This window comes from Colossoma macropomum, unplaced genomic scaffold (assembly GCF_904425465.1).
Source record: "Colossoma macropomum unplaced genomic scaffold, Colossoma_macropomum, whole genome shotgun sequence".
Classification (NCBI taxonomy): domain Eukaryota; kingdom Metazoa; phylum Chordata; class Actinopteri; order Characiformes; family Serrasalmidae; genus Colossoma; species Colossoma macropomum.
In genome coordinates this window covers 42,234,804-42,252,975 of record NW_023494803.1, presented here as the reverse complement: position 1 = coordinate 42,252,975, position 18,172 = coordinate 42,234,804, and the positions used below count along the sequence as shown (strand labels likewise).

Genomic DNA, 18,172 nt, shown 5'->3' with positions numbered 1-18,172 from the left:
AGTGTTTGTCTTAAGAACCTTCACAAGTTTTTTTATTAAAGAAAGTTTTTGTGAATTAGGCCCCTGGGGTCCCTACGTCTACAGTGCATATACAGGGTGTCCCACAAAAATGGACATCATTTCGTAGTCTAGTAACAGCTAATTCTCCCTCAAATGATCTCAAATTTTACCAAAGTGTATTTGTTGAAGAACGGCGTTCACTAGAAATGAAAAGGCGTTTTGTGTGTTAGAATATGCTCAAACACAGTCAAACAAGAGTGCAGCAGCATTTTCGAGAAAATTCAATAAAAATGTACAACTGGAAAGCAGATCTGGACATGGCACAAAAAATTCAAAGAGGAAGGCTGTCTGTGCAGGACAAAGGGGTCTGGACGACCACCAGTATTGGAAGATATTACATTTGTGAAGCTGTGAAATCGGTTATAAAATCTTCATCCCTCTGAATTTCTTGTTCCAGTTTTGATAAATAAATCTTGTATTATTCAACATGAAGCCTATTTAATTTCGTTTGCCTCAGACATGTAGTTACTCAGATACCCACACCTCAAATGATGTCAATTTTTTGGGACACGCTGTATATTTATTTTAGCTCAGCCCAATACCCGATGCAAGTAACGGCATAAGTGCGTCCCTAGTACTGACCAAGAACACTGACCAAGTACATGTGTCACTGTAAAATTAGAGTAGAAGCTGCTCCTGCAGCACAGGGGGCCAAACCTCCCCTATTCGGAGAGGCGGTGCATGTACTCCACTTATTTTCTTTGCATTTTGAAAGATAATGTTTGAATACATTTAAATATTTGAACAAACAAGCTGAGCTGAGTCTCCTACAGGCTTTTCTCCGTAATCAGCCTCTCCGCTGCCCTGAGCTCGCATGACCTCCAGCTCTGCGGAGTCTAAATGGAACCTGGCGGAGCTCCAAACAGGCTTCAGTGAGTCCTCAGGACGGCAGAAACGCGGCACTAAGGCTAGCGGTAATAGGTGAGGGAGAGGCATGCCGTACCGAGAGCCGGGCTGATTAGGGGTTGGTTTGTGGCCGGCTGGGCCGCTGCGGGCCCCCGCTGTTCCCTCGCTCAGAAAACGAGTGCAGGAATTAAAGCAGCATGGGGCAGAGAGAGACGGAGACGGAGAGACGCACAGACATCAGACTGAGCTCATTCAGCTCCCTCACTCACCTGCCCTGCCACGGCTACTTAGCTTAATGGCATGCAGGGACGGAGGACTGGCCGAGAGGACGGACAGAGACGCTCTGAGTGAATGTATACGTGCCAAACAGGGAACAGGTACCTATATTTAGGCTAAGAGGTGAAACGTCTGCACCTTGCTCTTCAAAACAGTAATAAATGAGCAGGTTGTCTTTGTCAGTTCGCCATTGACATTAAGGGTGATATAGACCAGGGGTTCTCAAGGTAGAGGTGGACTGTGATTTGGAGATGCAGTTCACTGTGTTTCCACTGAAAATCCTCCACTGGCTTCCCCAAAAGAGGAACTGTTTCGGCTCTCTAGTTTTGAGGGATTTTGTGGTTCATGTGAAATCACTGGGCTTTCACTGGGCTTTTGGATTAGCGTCATCACAACTAACAACAATGATAAATCTTACCTGATATCTGCTTCGTTGTCACTGGTTTATCAGTTTAACCACTCGGGTCGCTGATGCTTCACCAGATATAAGTCTAGTTGAAATCAAACGTGTAACTTCTCTATTATTTTATGGCTCGTCTATTGTTTTTAACAGCAGCTTGTGCTCAGAGTCTAAAGAGTCAGACGTTAAAACATCGTTATGCTGACTTTACGGCGCCGATGAGCCTCTGGAAGAGAAGGAGAGCAGCTCTAATGAATAACGCCCTCTTTTCATCACAGAGCCCATTTCCATCAGCAGTGAACTGAACAGGGTTTGTTTAAAATGGACCGAGACCCACAGGTATCTGCTGAACTGGTTCAGCTGTTTGCTAAAGACCTGAATACGGGGGGGTGTTCACACACATCAAAACAGAGCGAACTACAGAAAAATGTGTGATAAGTCAACATCAAACAAAGCGCCCTGAGAAACTGCTCCATCTCTGGTTCGCTGTCTGCACCGCGAGCCCGCGGCTGTGTCACCTCAGACCGATGATGTTTAATCAGCCACTACCGCAATGTTTTTATTTGTACATCTTTATTAATGTTTATGTTGGTTATACTGTTAAAACATTTCATTCTTAGAGTTTTAATTACGAAGTTATTTTTTTTCCACTTATGTTTTTATGACTTAAAGTGCCATTATCAGCCTACAGTGAATTACTGCCTCATTCTGAGTACAGGCCCGCGGACCACTAGAGGGTGCTTCACGGAACACTGGTCTGTGGCCCATAGGTTGAGAAACCCTGATATACACCAACCAGGCATAACATTCTGACCACCTCCTTGTTTCTACGCTCGTTGTCCATTTTATCAGCTCCACTTACTATATAGGTGCACTTTGTAGTTCTACAGTTACAGACTGTAGTCCATCTGTTTCTCTGATACTTTGTTAGCCCCCTTTTACCCTGTTCTTCAGTGGTCAGGACCCCCATGGACCCCATGTGATGATTCTATATATCACCAGAAAGGGTCCTGCTTGATATTGTGATAATAGAAGAACCCTTTTTGGTGCTATAGAGACTCCTTTCCAGAAAGGTTCTATACAGAACCATATACAGCACATTCTCTATGAATCTGAAGAACCAGTTCACCATCCAAAGCACCATTTAATCATACAAAGGGTTCTTTGAGTGTTCATGTTTCTATACAGAACCATTTTCTTTACTAAAGAACCCTTGAAGAACCATCCTTTTTTAAGTGTGCACTTTGGAATAGAGGCTTTTCGGATGACCATAAACTTGCGCTGACAGTATTTTGAGCAACACGGTTTTTCGGACGGTGAAAATGCGTCATTTTATTCACCCTCTGCTCGGTTTTCGGCAAATTAAACTACTTGGAAAAAGCGAAGAAGAAGACAAAGTGCCCCGAAACGCTCGACTGGCAGTGTATAAAAGAAAGGAAGTGAAAGATGAAGTAAGCTGTGAGATGAAGATGAGGAAGGGAAGGCGGAGAGACGGTTACCCTCAGTGACGGGCTGCAGTTTGGAGGATCTTTCGGAGTCTGGCGAGTGCAGAGGCTCCGGCTCCTTTAACCCCTCCAGCAGCAGGAACGGGTCGTAATCCGGACTGCTGAGGTCCGACAGGCTGAGAGGGAAATAGCGCGGGTTGCTGAAACTCTGAGCGCCGTACACGCAGCCGTGCAGCACCTGGAACGCAGGGAGGGGAGAAACAACAGCGCATTAGAGTTAGAACAGCAAGACCTCCCGCAAATAACAACACAAATAACTGTTCTAACTGTTCACAGGGAAGAAACGGAACCAAATCGCATAGAAAACCATAAACAGAAAAATTCAAAATTACAGCACGAGCTTTACAGCCCTTTATAAACCCTGGGGTGCTTAACCTTTATATGTGCGCAGGGGTGCTTAATCTTAAATTCATGGATTTTTAACCCTTAAATGCACAGGTGTTTAAAACTTTAATACAGGGGTGTTTAACCTGTAAATATGTGGGTGTTTAACCCTAAATGCATGAGTGTTTAAGCCTTAAATGCACGGCTGATTAACCCTTAAAGACGAGTGTTTAACCCTTAAAAAAGTGTGGGTGTTTAACCTGTAAATGCACAGGTCTTTAACTCTTAAATGCATGCATGTTTAACCCTTAAATGCAGTGGTGTTTAACCCTTAAATGCTTGGATGTGTAACCCGTAAATGCAGGGGGTGTTTAACCCTCAAATGCACATCTTTAACTCTTAAACGCACAGGTCTTTACCTCTTAAATGCATGGATCTTTAACTCTTAAACGCACAGGTCTTTACCTCTTAAATGCATGGATCTTTAACCCTTAAACGCACAGGTGTTTAATCCATAAATACATGGATGTTTAACCCTTAAATTCATATATGTTCAATCCGTAAATGCACATCTTTAACCTTTACATGCGCGGACGTTTAACCCTTAAATGTTCAGGTAATTAATCCTCAAATTCCAGAGTGATTAACTCTTAAATTCAGTTGTGTTTCTCCAACTGTTTGCTCACTCCTTGGTTCCTCAGACCGGCCCTCATATCTAACACATTCATCTACAAACTGCCATAACAGCACAAAACTGTTACAACATTTTACTGAATTTACAAACTGATTGAAAATATTTGATGGGGGTGTTGAGGTCACAGGTTGCTAATGTATGCATTAAAGTAACTTTGTTTTTGCAGCTCAAACCTTATAGATGGCGCTCAGGACAGACTTATCCGCCTTGTCCTTCTCCGGGACCAGAGTTTGGACCGGCTGCAGCAGAGTCTTTGGAGGAAGAGCCATGACCCAGTCCAGTAAACACAGCAGCAGAGAGACCACCAGCTACAGAGAGAGAGAGAGAGAGAGAGAGAGAGAGAGAGAGAGAGAGAGAGAGAGAGAGAGAGAGAGAGACAGACAGACAGACAGAACATAACTTGCTTCAAAGTACACTGTCTACAGTATGCACAAGTCAAAAGTTTGGGTACACCAGGTCAAATAACCTCTTTTGCTGATTTTAGAAATGAAAACATGTTAATAAAAAGTTAATTAAATGCTGATTATCAGTCAAAAACATTATTTAAAACCCCAGCTGACCTAAACCCACACTTTCTAGTAAGTAAGCTAATCTTACTACATGTGTGCAGTCTGTGAATAGCTCTCCAACGTCCATGGCTGATGCACCACACCAACATTCTCCTTGTTAATGTGGGGGATCCTAATCCTGAGCAGTGCTTATTTAACGTTTACTCATCTGTCTGCTCGCTCTATCGGCCACTTCAGCGTCCACTGGTCGCAGATCCAGCAGCAAAGTAAATAAAAAACCTTCTTTAAGCTTTTTTTGTTCATAATTTGCTCTGTTCTCTGGGACTTTAAAATCTCTAATTCTATGTCTGGATCTATAATTGTATTCACTGCTGTATTGTCCAAAGTACTGACCATGAAATTAAGATTTTTTTGCTAAACACAAAAGCATGGAATTCTGTATCTACCAGGCGTTTTGTGTCTGTAGAGTGAGTGTGTGTGTGTGTGTGTGTGTGTGTGTGTGTGTGTGTGCAGACAGTAAATACCCGTTTATCCAGCTCATGAAGGGACGACTCCGTAGAGGGCAGCAGGTAGGTGATGGTCGCTATGAGGATCTACAGAAACACACACAGTTATCAGCCATTAGCCGTCACCACCGCCGGTGAAACACAACTACTGCAACCTTTAAAGAGCCCAATTCCTGCTTTTATCTCACATTTTCCCTGACGTCCCTTAAAGCCCACGTGTCGGACACAAGGCCCGGGGTCCAGATCAGGCCTGTGGCATAATCCTATCAGGCCTGCAAAATTATTTAAATTTTCTATTAATATTGGCCCGTTCCATAACGGAGCTTTATGAATTATTACTAACTGTGGGTCGATTACTCACCAGCTCTGTCCTCACTGACCACACAGACCGATTCACTGGCATATTTTAATCTATACTTGGTTCATCACCCTCTTATCTACACTCTTCAAAGAGATGGTCTTTCACAAAGACAACAGTCTTACTGAGAACCAACACTCCAGGAGCCACTTGCATGATTAAACAGTCCTCTGCATTGTGAAATGTTCATCAGATAGATGGAGAGTGTGTAGCACATGGTTCTATATAGCACCAAAAAGGGTTCTGCTACGGGTTCTGTTACGATGTCAAGCTTGTGATGACAGAACCCTTTGTGGTGCTATGTAGAACCCTTTTCAAAAAGGTTCAATAAAGATCCATACACAACACATTCTCCATCGATCTGAAGAACTATTTCACCGTGTGGAGAACCATTTAATCATGTTTATATTCAAATCATTATAATCATGTTCTACCATGCCTCTGTATAGAACCATTTGTCTTTACTAAAGAACCCCTCAAGAACCTTCTTTTTTTTAGAGTGTATGTAATTTCACCTCACCGTGTTCGCTGAATTACGTCTGACTGGAATTCGTTACAGAAACATTTAAAACTTCAGGAACTTTTATCGTTCAACATCTTTAAAAACATCCTTCAAACAGTGGAGGCGGGGAAAACTGCCTGTCAGTGTTTTATGATTAACGCTGATTAATTATGGTTTTTTGATTATTGATGCCCTGTGATGGACAACCTGTCCAATTACTGCTGGGATAGGCTCCAGCAGCCCCAGCGACCCAGAAGGATAAGCGGCTTAGAAAATGTGATTGATTTTTTTGTTCTATGTTTGTGATGTGTGTGTGTGTGTGTGTGTGTGATGTGTGTGTGTGTGTGTGTGTAGGAACAGTGTGTTATATGTCGCTGCCGGTTTTGGCCAGGACACTCCAGAAAAAAGACATTTTTAATCTCAGAGTTTCTTTAATGGTTAAATAATGATAATATTTATTTTTGTAATTTTTGTTACTGTGCCTTTAAGGCTGATATGTAAATGACCTCGGTTCTGATTGGCTGCTGTGTACTGTATATTGTGTCTAAAGATGGGCATTTTAGTCAAACTTGATATTTGAATTTGTACGGCATTATTCTAGAAGTATTGGAAAGACACCCCTCCCACACACAATATATATAATAAAATAAACTAATATAATAAAAACCAACACATTTAGACTACAGTGTTTTAGCCCCGCCTACACGCTGAAGATGAAAGGAACCATAAATTAGAAAACCTGATAAGCGAATTAGCTTTTCGCTAACGTTACTTGCTCTTGTATTTAAGAACCATCGTCTGTTAGGTCGGCTAACATTACTACTCATACTGTAATCTCTTCCTCCTCGTAGCTTTTAGCTGAAAACAGTGAGTTTGTTTCGTTATTTTATTCAGATTAAAAACTCTGACGAAAGCTTGAGGCGCAGGCTTATACTCTGATGACAATTCGAACGTTAAACATTCATCACTGTATTGTGCCAAGTTCAGAAATTCTAGTTCAAAATGAATGGGCGGAGCTAAACTGCAGTGTGCTGAACACCCAGATATGCAAATGTGTTTGTGTTTTGTGACGTTACACAAAAAATAAAATCAAAACATTTTATTTTTGCAGATTAGTTTTCAGTGTTTACAACTACATCAAAGTCTCATTTCAAAAAAGTGAAGAATATTTGTTTTTTTCCATGATCTGGACCCTTTAAGGCTATATTAAAACTGGCCTTCTGACCTGTGAATAAAAGCATTCTGCTTGAATTACCTCTACGATCTTCTTTGGAGTGTCGGGGGGGAATTTTTGCAGATGATCCACGTAGTTTATGAGTAAGTGCAGGATATCTGAAGCCACCAGCGCTACAGTTTTATTGGGGAACTGAAAAATAAGACAAACAGAAACAAACTGTGTGAATCTGAGCTGAACTGAGGAGCAGTGAGATCTCTCTCTCTCTCTCTCTCTCTCTCTCTCTCTCTCTCAAACACACTATACATTATTCTAAGTTGATAATCTGCTTGCAGGAACGAGAAGTCAAATAAAAAAAATAAGAGGTAAACCAGCAGTTTCCAAAACTGGAGTTCAAAAAATAATACAGAGAAAATGTGGCTCCTAACAACCACCTGGAAGAGCTGGTCGACCCCAAAACTGCCCCATCAGATAAACAGCACTTAAAGCTTTCATCTCTGAGAGAGAGGAGAAAATCAAGCTGCTTCAGATCTGAAAACATCCACAGGTGTTTCTGTCCATCCTTCCACTGTGAGAAGACGACTCAGCGCTGTGGGTCTGAAAGGATGTGTAGCTGTCAAGAAGAACCTCACTGAGAAAAGGAGACGGACACATCAAACAAAGAAGCTGAACAATGGACTGACCACCCCAGAGTCCAGACCTCAACACCACTGAATGTGTTTGATTACTTCAGAAAATGATCAACCAGCTTCTAAGACTGAACTTTGGAGGTGTGTCTGCAGATTCTTTGAGGAACTGAAAGTGAGTCTTCTGAAAAGAACGGAAGCTGGAATAAAGGTGAAGAATGACTCACTGAACACTCAGACAGCTGAGAGTCGATTCAGCTGCTGAGTTATTATTCATTAAATGTGTTTTCAATACTGAAAAATGAAAAACTTGTACTTAATGGCTGTTTAAGAAATAAGGTAAATAAGGGATGGTATAGAATGTGTGTATATTGAGTGTTTAATGGGTGATTTATGACTGATGTAAATGCTTTGGTCACTCTGTAACTTAACCCCTTAACACTCCAGTCCTTTTTTCCATTTTCCGCCTGAAATCACAACTGAAATCTTGAGGCTTTTCATGCTGTAATGTTACTGAAAAGTTTTTAAAATTGTAATTGAAAAAAATTAAAAGGTACTGCAACGACTCTGTACTGGTCAAAATGTGAAGAAAACTACAACAAATTCGTTTTTTATTTAATTAATTTAATTAATATTTATTATTTTGTAATTTAGATTTTAGGGACTACAAATTAAAGATTCCCCCAACACTTTCCGCCTTAAACTTGCGTCACCAGGGGTCTACTTTCACCATGAAAAATATAGAGCTGATTCCTCCGACTGATTTAAAGTTATTCAAGCTAATTCAAACTGATGTTGTGCGCCCCTAGAGGCCTCTCCAAGTGGCCTTTATGGCTACGTTCACACAGCAGGTAAAAGTGGCCTAAATCCGACTTTTTTCTTCAAATGTGACACAGATGTGAGTCAGTGTGAACAGATAAACACACTGAATCTGACATTTTCAATTCCGATTTCATCTGTGGTACTGAAATCCGATACGTATCTGATCTGCGACTCAGTCTGAACAGCCAGATTTAAAGCGACTTTTACGTCAATCTAACTCAACATTCATCATCATTTTGTGGTGCTGAGACTCAGAAACATTTAGGCTGATATTTCTGTACTAAAATTAGAAGAGACTGATCTAAACTCCTCCGTGTTGAAGAGATTTCTAAAGAAATGTCCGAACGCGGCCGCAGGAGAACGAGGCTGCAGCGTCAAAGAACAGTTAAAAGTCTGAAAGCAGAGTTTAAAGAATCCGAGGACGCGAACCAAAGAAGTGACCGCGCCCTTTTTACGGCTCGAACACATTCTGTGTGATGAGCCCAGCTGTCAGTCAGTGAAGCTTCATGATGGCTCCTGTGATGCTGGTGAAGATGAAGCTGACCCTCCGGGAGCGACTGGCGTTCGTTGGCAGTCGTGACTGTTTACGTCTGGATGAGCCGTGAAGCAGCGTGACGCTCTGATCTTTTGCCTATGTGGGTCAGTTTAGGAGCTGATCTGTTCAGACTGATGTCGCATACAGATCACATTTAAAAGAACAGCCAAACATAAAAATCTGATTTGATGAGAATCAGATTTGGCCACTTTTACCTGCTGTGTGAACGCAGCCTATGACTTCTCCAAGTGGCCTCTTGGGGTCTCCAAAGTCCCCCAACCTCCCCAACATGTAAATAACTTATTTCCACTGCACATAAAAGTAAATGTTTTATTTGTATTTTATGCCAACATCTTATAATGTATCGTCTTTTCTGTACTTTCCTTGACAAACTAATGACACACCTCTCTGTTCACTACACAGCGAATGCGCCTTTCTGAGGCAAGTTTCCTGTTTACATCCCGCCTCCTTGGATGCGTGTGTCCATAACTTGGCACCTGATTGGTCTACAGACTTGGTGGGTATGTCGTTGGAAAGCTTAGAATCTGCGCATGTGTGTTTGAAGGTGGAGGTCTGAGGGGATCATATTTTAATTATTTTTTGAAATCGTTTTATTTTATTTTGACTGTTTTTCCCCAAGTACTGCATGCACAAAAATGAGGATTACTAACGAGTGGATTTAAGGAAAGACATAAGTTTGGTCTCGTTTGGAAGAGGACAGCCTAAGGTAGGTGGTGGTGTGAAGTGTTTGTGTGTGAAATGTACCGGTGAGTGGCAGCGGCCGTTGCGTATGAGTGCTGCTGTGTTGCGACAGAGATCTCTCTTGTTTGGAATAACTTTTTCTTTTGATTTTACTTCGACAGTCGTAGATTTTAGAGTATAATGGCTCACATCGTCAGAATCCTGAGAGTCAGCCTGTTCGCTTGATGTATAATATGTCCACATTGGCCAAAATGGCTTATGAAAAATACGAACGCTCATACTGTAACTAATATTTTTGTCATAAAAACTTTTGTGGTAAGGTATTTTGTGATCCAAATGTTTATTTTTCTAATGTAATTAAAGAAAATATGGTAAAATGGATGAAAAGTAGAAATTTCAAGCTTTAATATGGTACCTTGGTTGCAAATATCAGACCTGTAATGCTTCAGATATACTCTAAATATAGAGTATATATATATATACATATATATATATACATATATATATATATATATATATATATATATATATATATATATATAATATATACACACATAATATGACCGATTTGTGGGGTTTTTAACAGGTTTTTATGCGAGAAAGAACGGATGGAGAGAAAAAGCAGAGGCAGAGGCAGATTAGCTTCCTCTGACACTGGCACTGAGTGCTGAAACACAAAAGGAGCCTGAACAACAAGAACAGACCCAAACACCAGCTGGCTCGTGCGATTGGCTGAGGGGCTGAGGGGGCGTGGCTCCCTCCTAACCCTCATTTCAGACAGAAACACAATCATTCCTCAAAGTCGCTGGAGCGTGCATTCTTCAGTGGATTAGTCTTGTGTCTGCGAGCGGCGGAGCAGCCAAACATGTTGACAGTCCAGATTTAGACAGGCTGCGTTTTCAGGAGTGGGGGGGGTATCTTGGGGGGGTTATGGAGTAAAGCTTCTTCTGGACCAGTCAGACACACTTCTGCCAGCATGTAGAGCCTCAGGACCACAAACACAAACCCAAAACCCAAAACACAGCTACATCACTGCAGCGCTGCTCGCCTGTTTACTCTCTACATAAAAACCAGAGTCAGTTTAGAAGAAAACTAACCCCTCCCCAACCACCCCCCCCCACGTCTTGACAAGCAGCCAAGACATGTCTGGTGTCTGAACTTTGCTTTTGAATTTTGGAACTGGAGCTACGAGGCTAATGTAGCTAAAACGCAGGAGCATCATGGTTTTCTACGACTTCAGGAGCTGGACTGAAGGCCTCATTCGTCAGAGTAACTAACAACATAATCAGCAAGTGACACAAGAACAAACCAATCCTGCTCTGATTTACAAAGGGCAGTGAGAAAAAAAATCACTTTAGGTCTTCTGGGGGTTCTAGATACGTCACTGACTGGGAATACGAGTCGTAGTCTAAGCAGGATCTGGTTAGTTGTTAGGAGTGTAAAACAGCGGCGGCAGCTCTGTGGACTCTTTACTGAAAGAGTCACTGTAACACATCGACTCTTAGATGCATCGCGATGCGGACGTGAACGATTCTGAATCGATTCACAAATGTCAAAAATCGATTTTCTAAATATTTAATTTATAACGTAATGTTGACGGAACGCATGAGGCGGAACTTGGAGGTGGGTAAATGCAGCGCCCGGACAGTCTGTGGCACATAACACAAACACAACTGGATGAGCGAGAAATCCGACCGGCTCCCTCTGCATTAAAGCCAGGTTAGATCAGGAGTCACAACACAAATGATAAGAAGAGCCATTTTGTCCTTTCAACAAAAATCAAACCAGCTTGGGAGCCACAACATCTAATGTCCAGTATGTGATAATGTCCTAGTATAGGCTAAACAATATAAAGGAGAAGCTTCGCCTACAGCCGCTTTCCTCCCATCTCCGCCAGGAAACTTTTCCTCAATAGTTCAATAGTTTCTTCTAAAATGTCTCTCAGTGTTCGACTGTTTTCCGAGGCTGAAGTCGCTTCTTCTGCAGCTTCTCGTTTGATTTTCACTTCCAGCATCGCATGTAATGCAGTAGATCACACATACGTCAAAGTACGTAGCGTATTTTTTTGGTTCTGATTGCTTCATCCTAACGGGAGTTACAACAGAATATTCGGGGCCTCTTTCGAGTGAATCTCCCAGTAGTTCACTTGCCACATCACTTCCATTTGATTTATTAATGAAAGATATTGGAAGTAAATTCATTATGGATCATTACAAACACTTTGTTTTTAAAGTACCAAGTCCTCAGACAGTGAGAAAATAGAAACACTGAATAGAAAAAAAAGATGCATCGATAATCGTTTTATAATCGCATCGCAGCCTCTGAATCGTAATGTGCCCACAGATTCCCACCCCTAGTAACACTGAAACACACAGCTCTGATATACGATAATGTTCGTTACAGATTCAGATATAAACATGTGGGATGTGTTTTACAAGCTTCAAATGTTAATCTGGTTAATCTGTTACTGTACCGCTAATCTGTGACTATCAGCTTCCACTGCTTGTTAGCTACATTAGCCTCATAGGTTCAGCACTGAAACTGAAGAAGCGAACACGTCTCAGAAAACTGGATAAACGTTCATCAAACTGTCGCTTTAAAACTGCGGCGCACGACGTTCAGTGAGACGCTGGATTAAATCACCTTCAGGGTGACGCAGATGACGTTCAGGGCTTCTTTAATCTGCGGGTGTCGAGTGCCGTGAATGAGCTCCTCACACAGCCAGACACCCAGACTGCACAGAGCAACACACCTGAGAGAGAGAGAGAGAGAGAGAGAGAGAGAGAGAGAGAGAGAGAGAGAGAAAAAGAGAGAGAAAGAAAGGAAAGAGATACAGTAAAAAAGATAGAAAGAAAGAAAAAAAAAGAAAGAAATAAAAGAGAAAGCAAGTAAAGCAAAGAAAGAAAGAAAGAAAAAACAGAACAAAAGAAAGTAAAATAGGAAAGAAAAAAAGGAAAGAAAGAGTAAAAAGAAAGAAGAAAGTGAGTAAAAAGTGGGAAGGAAAGAGATAAAGTAAAAAAGAATGAAAAGAAAGAAAGAAAGAAAGAAAGAAAGAAAGACAGACAAAGACAGAAAGTGGGAAAAAGATAAAGTAGTAAAGAAGGAAAGAAAAAGGAAAACAGTAAAGAAAAAGAAAGGAAGAATGAAACAAAGGAAAGAGATACAGTACAAAAGAAGGAAAGAAAGAACGAAATGAAAGAAGCAAAGAAAGTAAGTAAAAAAGTAAAAGAAAATAAGGAACATATTTAGTCCATATTACATAAACAGTGATGTGTAATGTTTAATAAACAGTTTATAATGCTGAATTTCCAATGCTCTGTGTGCTGTAAACTGTCCTTTTGTAGTTTAAGTTTATTTGTAGTTTATTTATATTTTGATCCAATTTCTCAGTAAACTCCTGATTATAGTTACACTAAAGTACAAGGCTACGTATTCAGTAATAAATAATACTGTCTGTAATACTGTCTGTAGTATTGTCTGTAATATTGTCTATAATACTGTCTATAATACTGTCTGTAATACTGTCTATAATACTGTCTATAATACTGTCTGTAATACTGTCTATAATACTGTCTGTAGTACTGTCTGTAATACTGTCTGTAGTACTGTCTGTAGTATTGTCTGTAGTATTGTCTAATATTGTCTGTAATACTGTCTGTAATATTGTCTGTAATACTGTCTGTAGTATTGTCTGTAATACTGTCTGTAGTATTGTCTGTAATATTGTCTGTAATATTGTCTGTAATACTGTCTGTAGTATTGTCTGTAATATTGTCTGTAGTATTGTCTGTAGTATTGTCTGTAATATTGTCTGTAGTATTGTCTGTAATACTGTCTGTAGTATTGTCTGTAATATTGTCTGTAGTATTGTCTGTAATATTGTCTGTAGTATTGTCTGTAATACTGTCTGTAATATTGCCTTAAAGGCTTTAAAATAAACCCTGCAGATCAGACTGAGCTCAGTAAGTGAGCAGAGTAGCTGCCTGCAGACAAACTCCTTTTGTTTTCATTTAAAAAGGCCACTAATATTATTAATATAATAATAATAATAATAATAATAATAATAATAATTATTATTATTATTATTATTATTATTATTCCACTATTCCAAATCTAAAGTGTCTAAAATGGCTAACCAGCTATCTTGCTTGCTATTTAGCTTTGCTGAATGGAGGTCAGAGTTGATCCAGGTATATTTTAATGGATCACTATCAGATCTTTGAGGCCAAATCAGCTCTGAGGCTTTGTTTCGGTTTGTTGTGACACACATGACTGTAAAATCTAACGACGGGGAAAAAAATCACTGTTAATAAAATCAATTCGAAGCCTAAATTTTTACTTATTTTTGAGGAAATCCAGGGTCGTGTGTGTGTCTGACCCCTGACCCCTCCTTCAGCTCAGTGTCCAGAATTAAAACCCAGACAGCTAAACTTGCACCTTTTCCAGCAGGGGCAGGGTTAGTGCTGAGGAGGGTGTGGGATTAGTCTAAATGACACTGACCTTAATCTGTCTGGCCATGAGTGGGCACTTAAACCTGCATTGATTTTCACCCCCCCCACCACAACATCGCAAAACCAGCACTGACACTGTTTACATAATGATTAATCTGTCTGGCTGAGGGGTCCCCCCCACCCCCCACCCAAAACAAATCTGCCAAGGTGCATGCAGTGACCTGGAAGAGCCGTCAGCAGCTCACCAACACAATGTCTGGATAATAATTCAGAGGAAGGAGACCGTCTGGTTACGTCTGACTGTCCAGTAATAATTACTCATTAGGCTGAATGAATAACTGACTCTAAATGTAGGTATTGTGATATAAACTGAGTCTGTTCTACAGTTTCTCATTAGGCTGAATGAATAACTGACTCTAAATGTAGGTATTGTGATATAAACTGAGTCTGTTCTACAGTTTCTCATTAGGCTGAATGAATAACTGACTCTAAATGTAGGTATTGTGATATAAACTGAGTCTGTTCTACAGTTTCTCATTAGGCTGAATGAATAACCGACTCTAAATGTAGGTATTGTGATATAAACTCAGTCTGTTCTACAGTTTCTCATTATGGCATGTAAATCCTACACTCTTGAAAAAAAATGGTTCTTCAAGGGTTCTTAAAAAAGAAAACGGTTCTATTTAGACACTCAAAGAAACCTTTGCATGAGTAAAGCGTCCTCTGCATTGTGACACTGTTCTTCAGACTGACAGAGAACGTGTTGTATATGGTTCTATATAGTGCAAAACAAGGCTCCTGCTATTGTGACGAGCTTGTCAAGCTAATGTCAAGCTTTTAACAACAGAAGAACCCTTTTTGGTGCTATATAGAACCATCTCCAGCACATCTATTGCCATCAATATAAAGAACGCTTTCACGATGCAAAGAACCCTTAAATCATGCTAAGCGTTCTTTTTATGGATGGAGGAAGTGCTGGAGATGGTTCCACATAGCACCAAAAAGGGTTCTGCTACCGTGACGATGTCAACCCTTTTTGATGCTATAAAGAACCACTGTCAAAAAGGTTCTATATAGCACCATCTACAGCACATTCTTCATCAATGTGAAGAAGCCTATAAGGATTGCGAACCCTGCAAAGGGTTCTTTGGGTGGTCATGATTCTATATAGAACCACTTTCCTAACTAAAGAACCCTTGAAGAACCATCTCTAAAGAGTGTACATCAAACTTTACACAAAATGGAAAGAAACAAAGGGAAATAAAGCATCTGTGGGTTTATTGTGTATGTAAGTGTATTTCAGTGTATAGAGTTGCACAGTACAGGTGTGTCCAGGTGTGTCCAGGTGTGTCCAGGTTACCTGGCCGGAGCTGACGGCTCGTCTCTGGCTGAAGCGAGGATGTGTTTGATGATGTGCTCCTGTAACACAGAGGATACAGAGTTATTTACGAGGATCTCCATACGTCGATGCCGGCGGTTCCCGGCGAGCAGGACGCAGTGTGAGTAAAGCCCATCAGAACAGTGTTTGACAGACTGGTGACATCTTAAAAACAGATCAATACAGATTCCATCTGCCTTCAGTCCAGCTTCCTCCTCCTCACACGCCCGAACGCGCTCGCCGCACACGCAGCCGCACATGCACAGACAGACGTAACTCGGACAGACAGACCGATAATGATGTGACACAGTTCAAACAGCTCACAGCAACGCCGCAAAATCTGACACAAAACCGCCAATCTGGCAACACAAAACACAACACGTCCGACCATCTGGAAGAGGAGCTGTCTCACACACACACACACACACACACACACACACACACACACACACACACACGTCACAGTGTCAGGACGTGGGGTTATAAATACGGCCTATGTGTGTTATAAACAGAGAAACACGGGGTTGGTTGTCACTCTGGCTCTCAGGTTTTGAATATACATACAGTTGTGCATTTGTGACAACCAACCCCACATTCCCAAAACACACACACACTCTTGTGCTCTGCTGTGTCCTACTGTTGTGTTCTATTGTTGCCCTCTGTTGTGATCTGGTGTTGGTGTGCTCTGGTGGTGGTGCGCTCTGGTGGTGGTGCGCTCTGGTGGTGGTGCGCTCTGGTGTTGCTGTGCTCTGTTGGTGGTGCGCTCTGGTGTTGGTGCGCTCTGGTGTTGCTGTGCTCTGGTGGTGTTGCAGTCTGCTGTTGGTGCGCTCTAGTGTTGGTGCGCTCTGGTGGTGGTGCGCTCTGGTGTTGGTGCGCTCTGGTGTTGGTGTGCTCTGGTGGTGTGCTCTGGTGGTGTTGCGGTCTGGTGTTGGTGTGCTCTGGTGTTGGTGCGCTCTGGTGGTGTTATGCTCTGGTGGTATTATGCTCTGGTGTTGGTGCGCTCTGGTGTTGGTGCGCTCTAGTGTTGGTGCTGCGCTCTGGTGTTGGTGCGCTCTGGTGTTGCTGTGCTCTGGTGGTGTTGCGCTCTGGTGTTGGTGCGCTCTGGTGGTGCGCTCTGGTGTTGGTGCGCTCTAGTGTTGGTGCGCTCTAGTGTTGGTGCGCTCTGGTGGTGGTGCGCTCTGGTGGTGGTGCGCTCTGGTGTTGGTGTGTTCTGGTGGTATTATGCTCTAGTGTTGCTGCGCTCTGGTGGTGGTGCGCTCTGGTGTTGCTGTGCTCTGTTGGTGGTGCGCTCCGGTGTTGGTGTGCTCTGGTGTTGCTGTGCTCTGGTGGTGTTGCAGTCTGGTGCTGGTGTGCTCTGGTGGTGTTGCGGTCTAGTGTTGGTGTGCTCTGGTGTTGCTGTGCTCTGGTGTTGGTGTGCTCTAGTGTTGGTGTGCTCTGGTGGTGTTGCGGTCTGGTGTTGGTGCGCTCTGGTGTTGTTGTGCTCTGGTGTTGGTGTGCTCTGGTGGTGCACTCTGGTGGTGGTGCGCTCTGGTGTTGGTGCGCTCTAGTGTTGGTGCTGCGCTCTGGTGTTGGTGTGCTCTGTTGGTGCGCTCTGGTGTTGCTGTGCTCTGGTGGTGCGCTCTGGTGTTGCTGTGCTCTGGTGGTGTTGCGCTCTGGTGTTGGTGTGCTCTGTTGGTGCGCTCTGGTGTTGGTGCGCTCTGGTGTTGGTGCGCTCTGGTGGTGGTGTGCTCTGGTGGTGCGCTCTGGTGTTGGTGCGCTCTAGTGTTGGTGCGCTCTAGTGTTGGTGCGCTCTGGTGGTGGTGTGCTCTGGTGGTGCGCTCTGGTGTTGGTGCGCTCTGGTGTTGGTGCGCTCTGGTGTTGGTGCGCTCTAGTGTTGGTGCGCTCTGGTGTTGGTGCGCTCTAGTGTTGGTGCGCTCTGGTGGTGGTGTGCTCTGGTGGTGGTGTGCTCTGTTGGTGCGCTCTGGTGTTGGTGCGCTCTGGTGGTGGTGCGCTCTGGTGTTTCTGCAGGTTCTGATTTTGTTGTACTGAAAATGTGAGAACACACACACGCGCTCACTCGGCCTCGCTAACCGCTGTGTTGTCATGCTCCGCGCTGCACTGCTTATCGGGTTATGAGATGCCATCGGGGTGAAGGTGTGTGTGTGAGTGTGAGGCGCTGGTCTGCATGGTGTTATCTACTTAAACTCAGCTGGATCAGCAGGGGGCACAACAACAGCCCCCCCACAGTGCACACGCCAACACCAGCGCATTACTGACCGCTCATTAGCCCATTAGAGCCGCACAGAACAGTTACACTCAGCGCACTGCATTTCCTCACACCAGCTCTGAACCAGGGGGCGTGGCTATTCAAATACATGCACATCTGAACTGATTTTATTGCTGTTTACTCAACACAGCAGCCACAACATTTTATGTCCATTTTACTGAAGTAATGTTGGCTGTAAATGTGTCTCAGTGTGGGTTGATGTGCTGTATAGACTGAAAATATAAAATAAATGAAAATG

At 42.6% G+C, this 18,172-nt stretch overlaps 1 protein-coding gene across 1 annotated transcript in view; it reads right to left on the bottom strand.

Annotated features, from left to right (window-relative positions):
• The window catches only part of ralgapa1 (Ral GTPase activating protein catalytic subunit alpha 1), a 154,782-nt gene that overhangs the window by 68,031 nt on the left and 68,579 nt on the right, over window positions 1–18,172 (bottom strand). The window contains exons 28-33 of the mRNA XM_036593818.1: window positions 15,651–15,709; window positions 12,483–12,591; window positions 7,236–7,346; window positions 5,139–5,207; window positions 4,279–4,413; window positions 3,082–3,265 (exon numbers count right to left, since the gene is read on the bottom strand). Of these exons, the coding sequence (XP_036449711.1) occupies window positions 3,082–3,265; window positions 4,279–4,413; window positions 5,139–5,207; window positions 7,236–7,346; window positions 12,483–12,591; window positions 15,651–15,709 (667 nt within the window). The remainder of the gene's footprint in view (window positions 1–3,081; window positions 3,266–4,278; window positions 4,414–5,138; window positions 5,208–7,235; window positions 7,347–12,482; window positions 12,592–15,650; window positions 15,710–18,172) is intronic.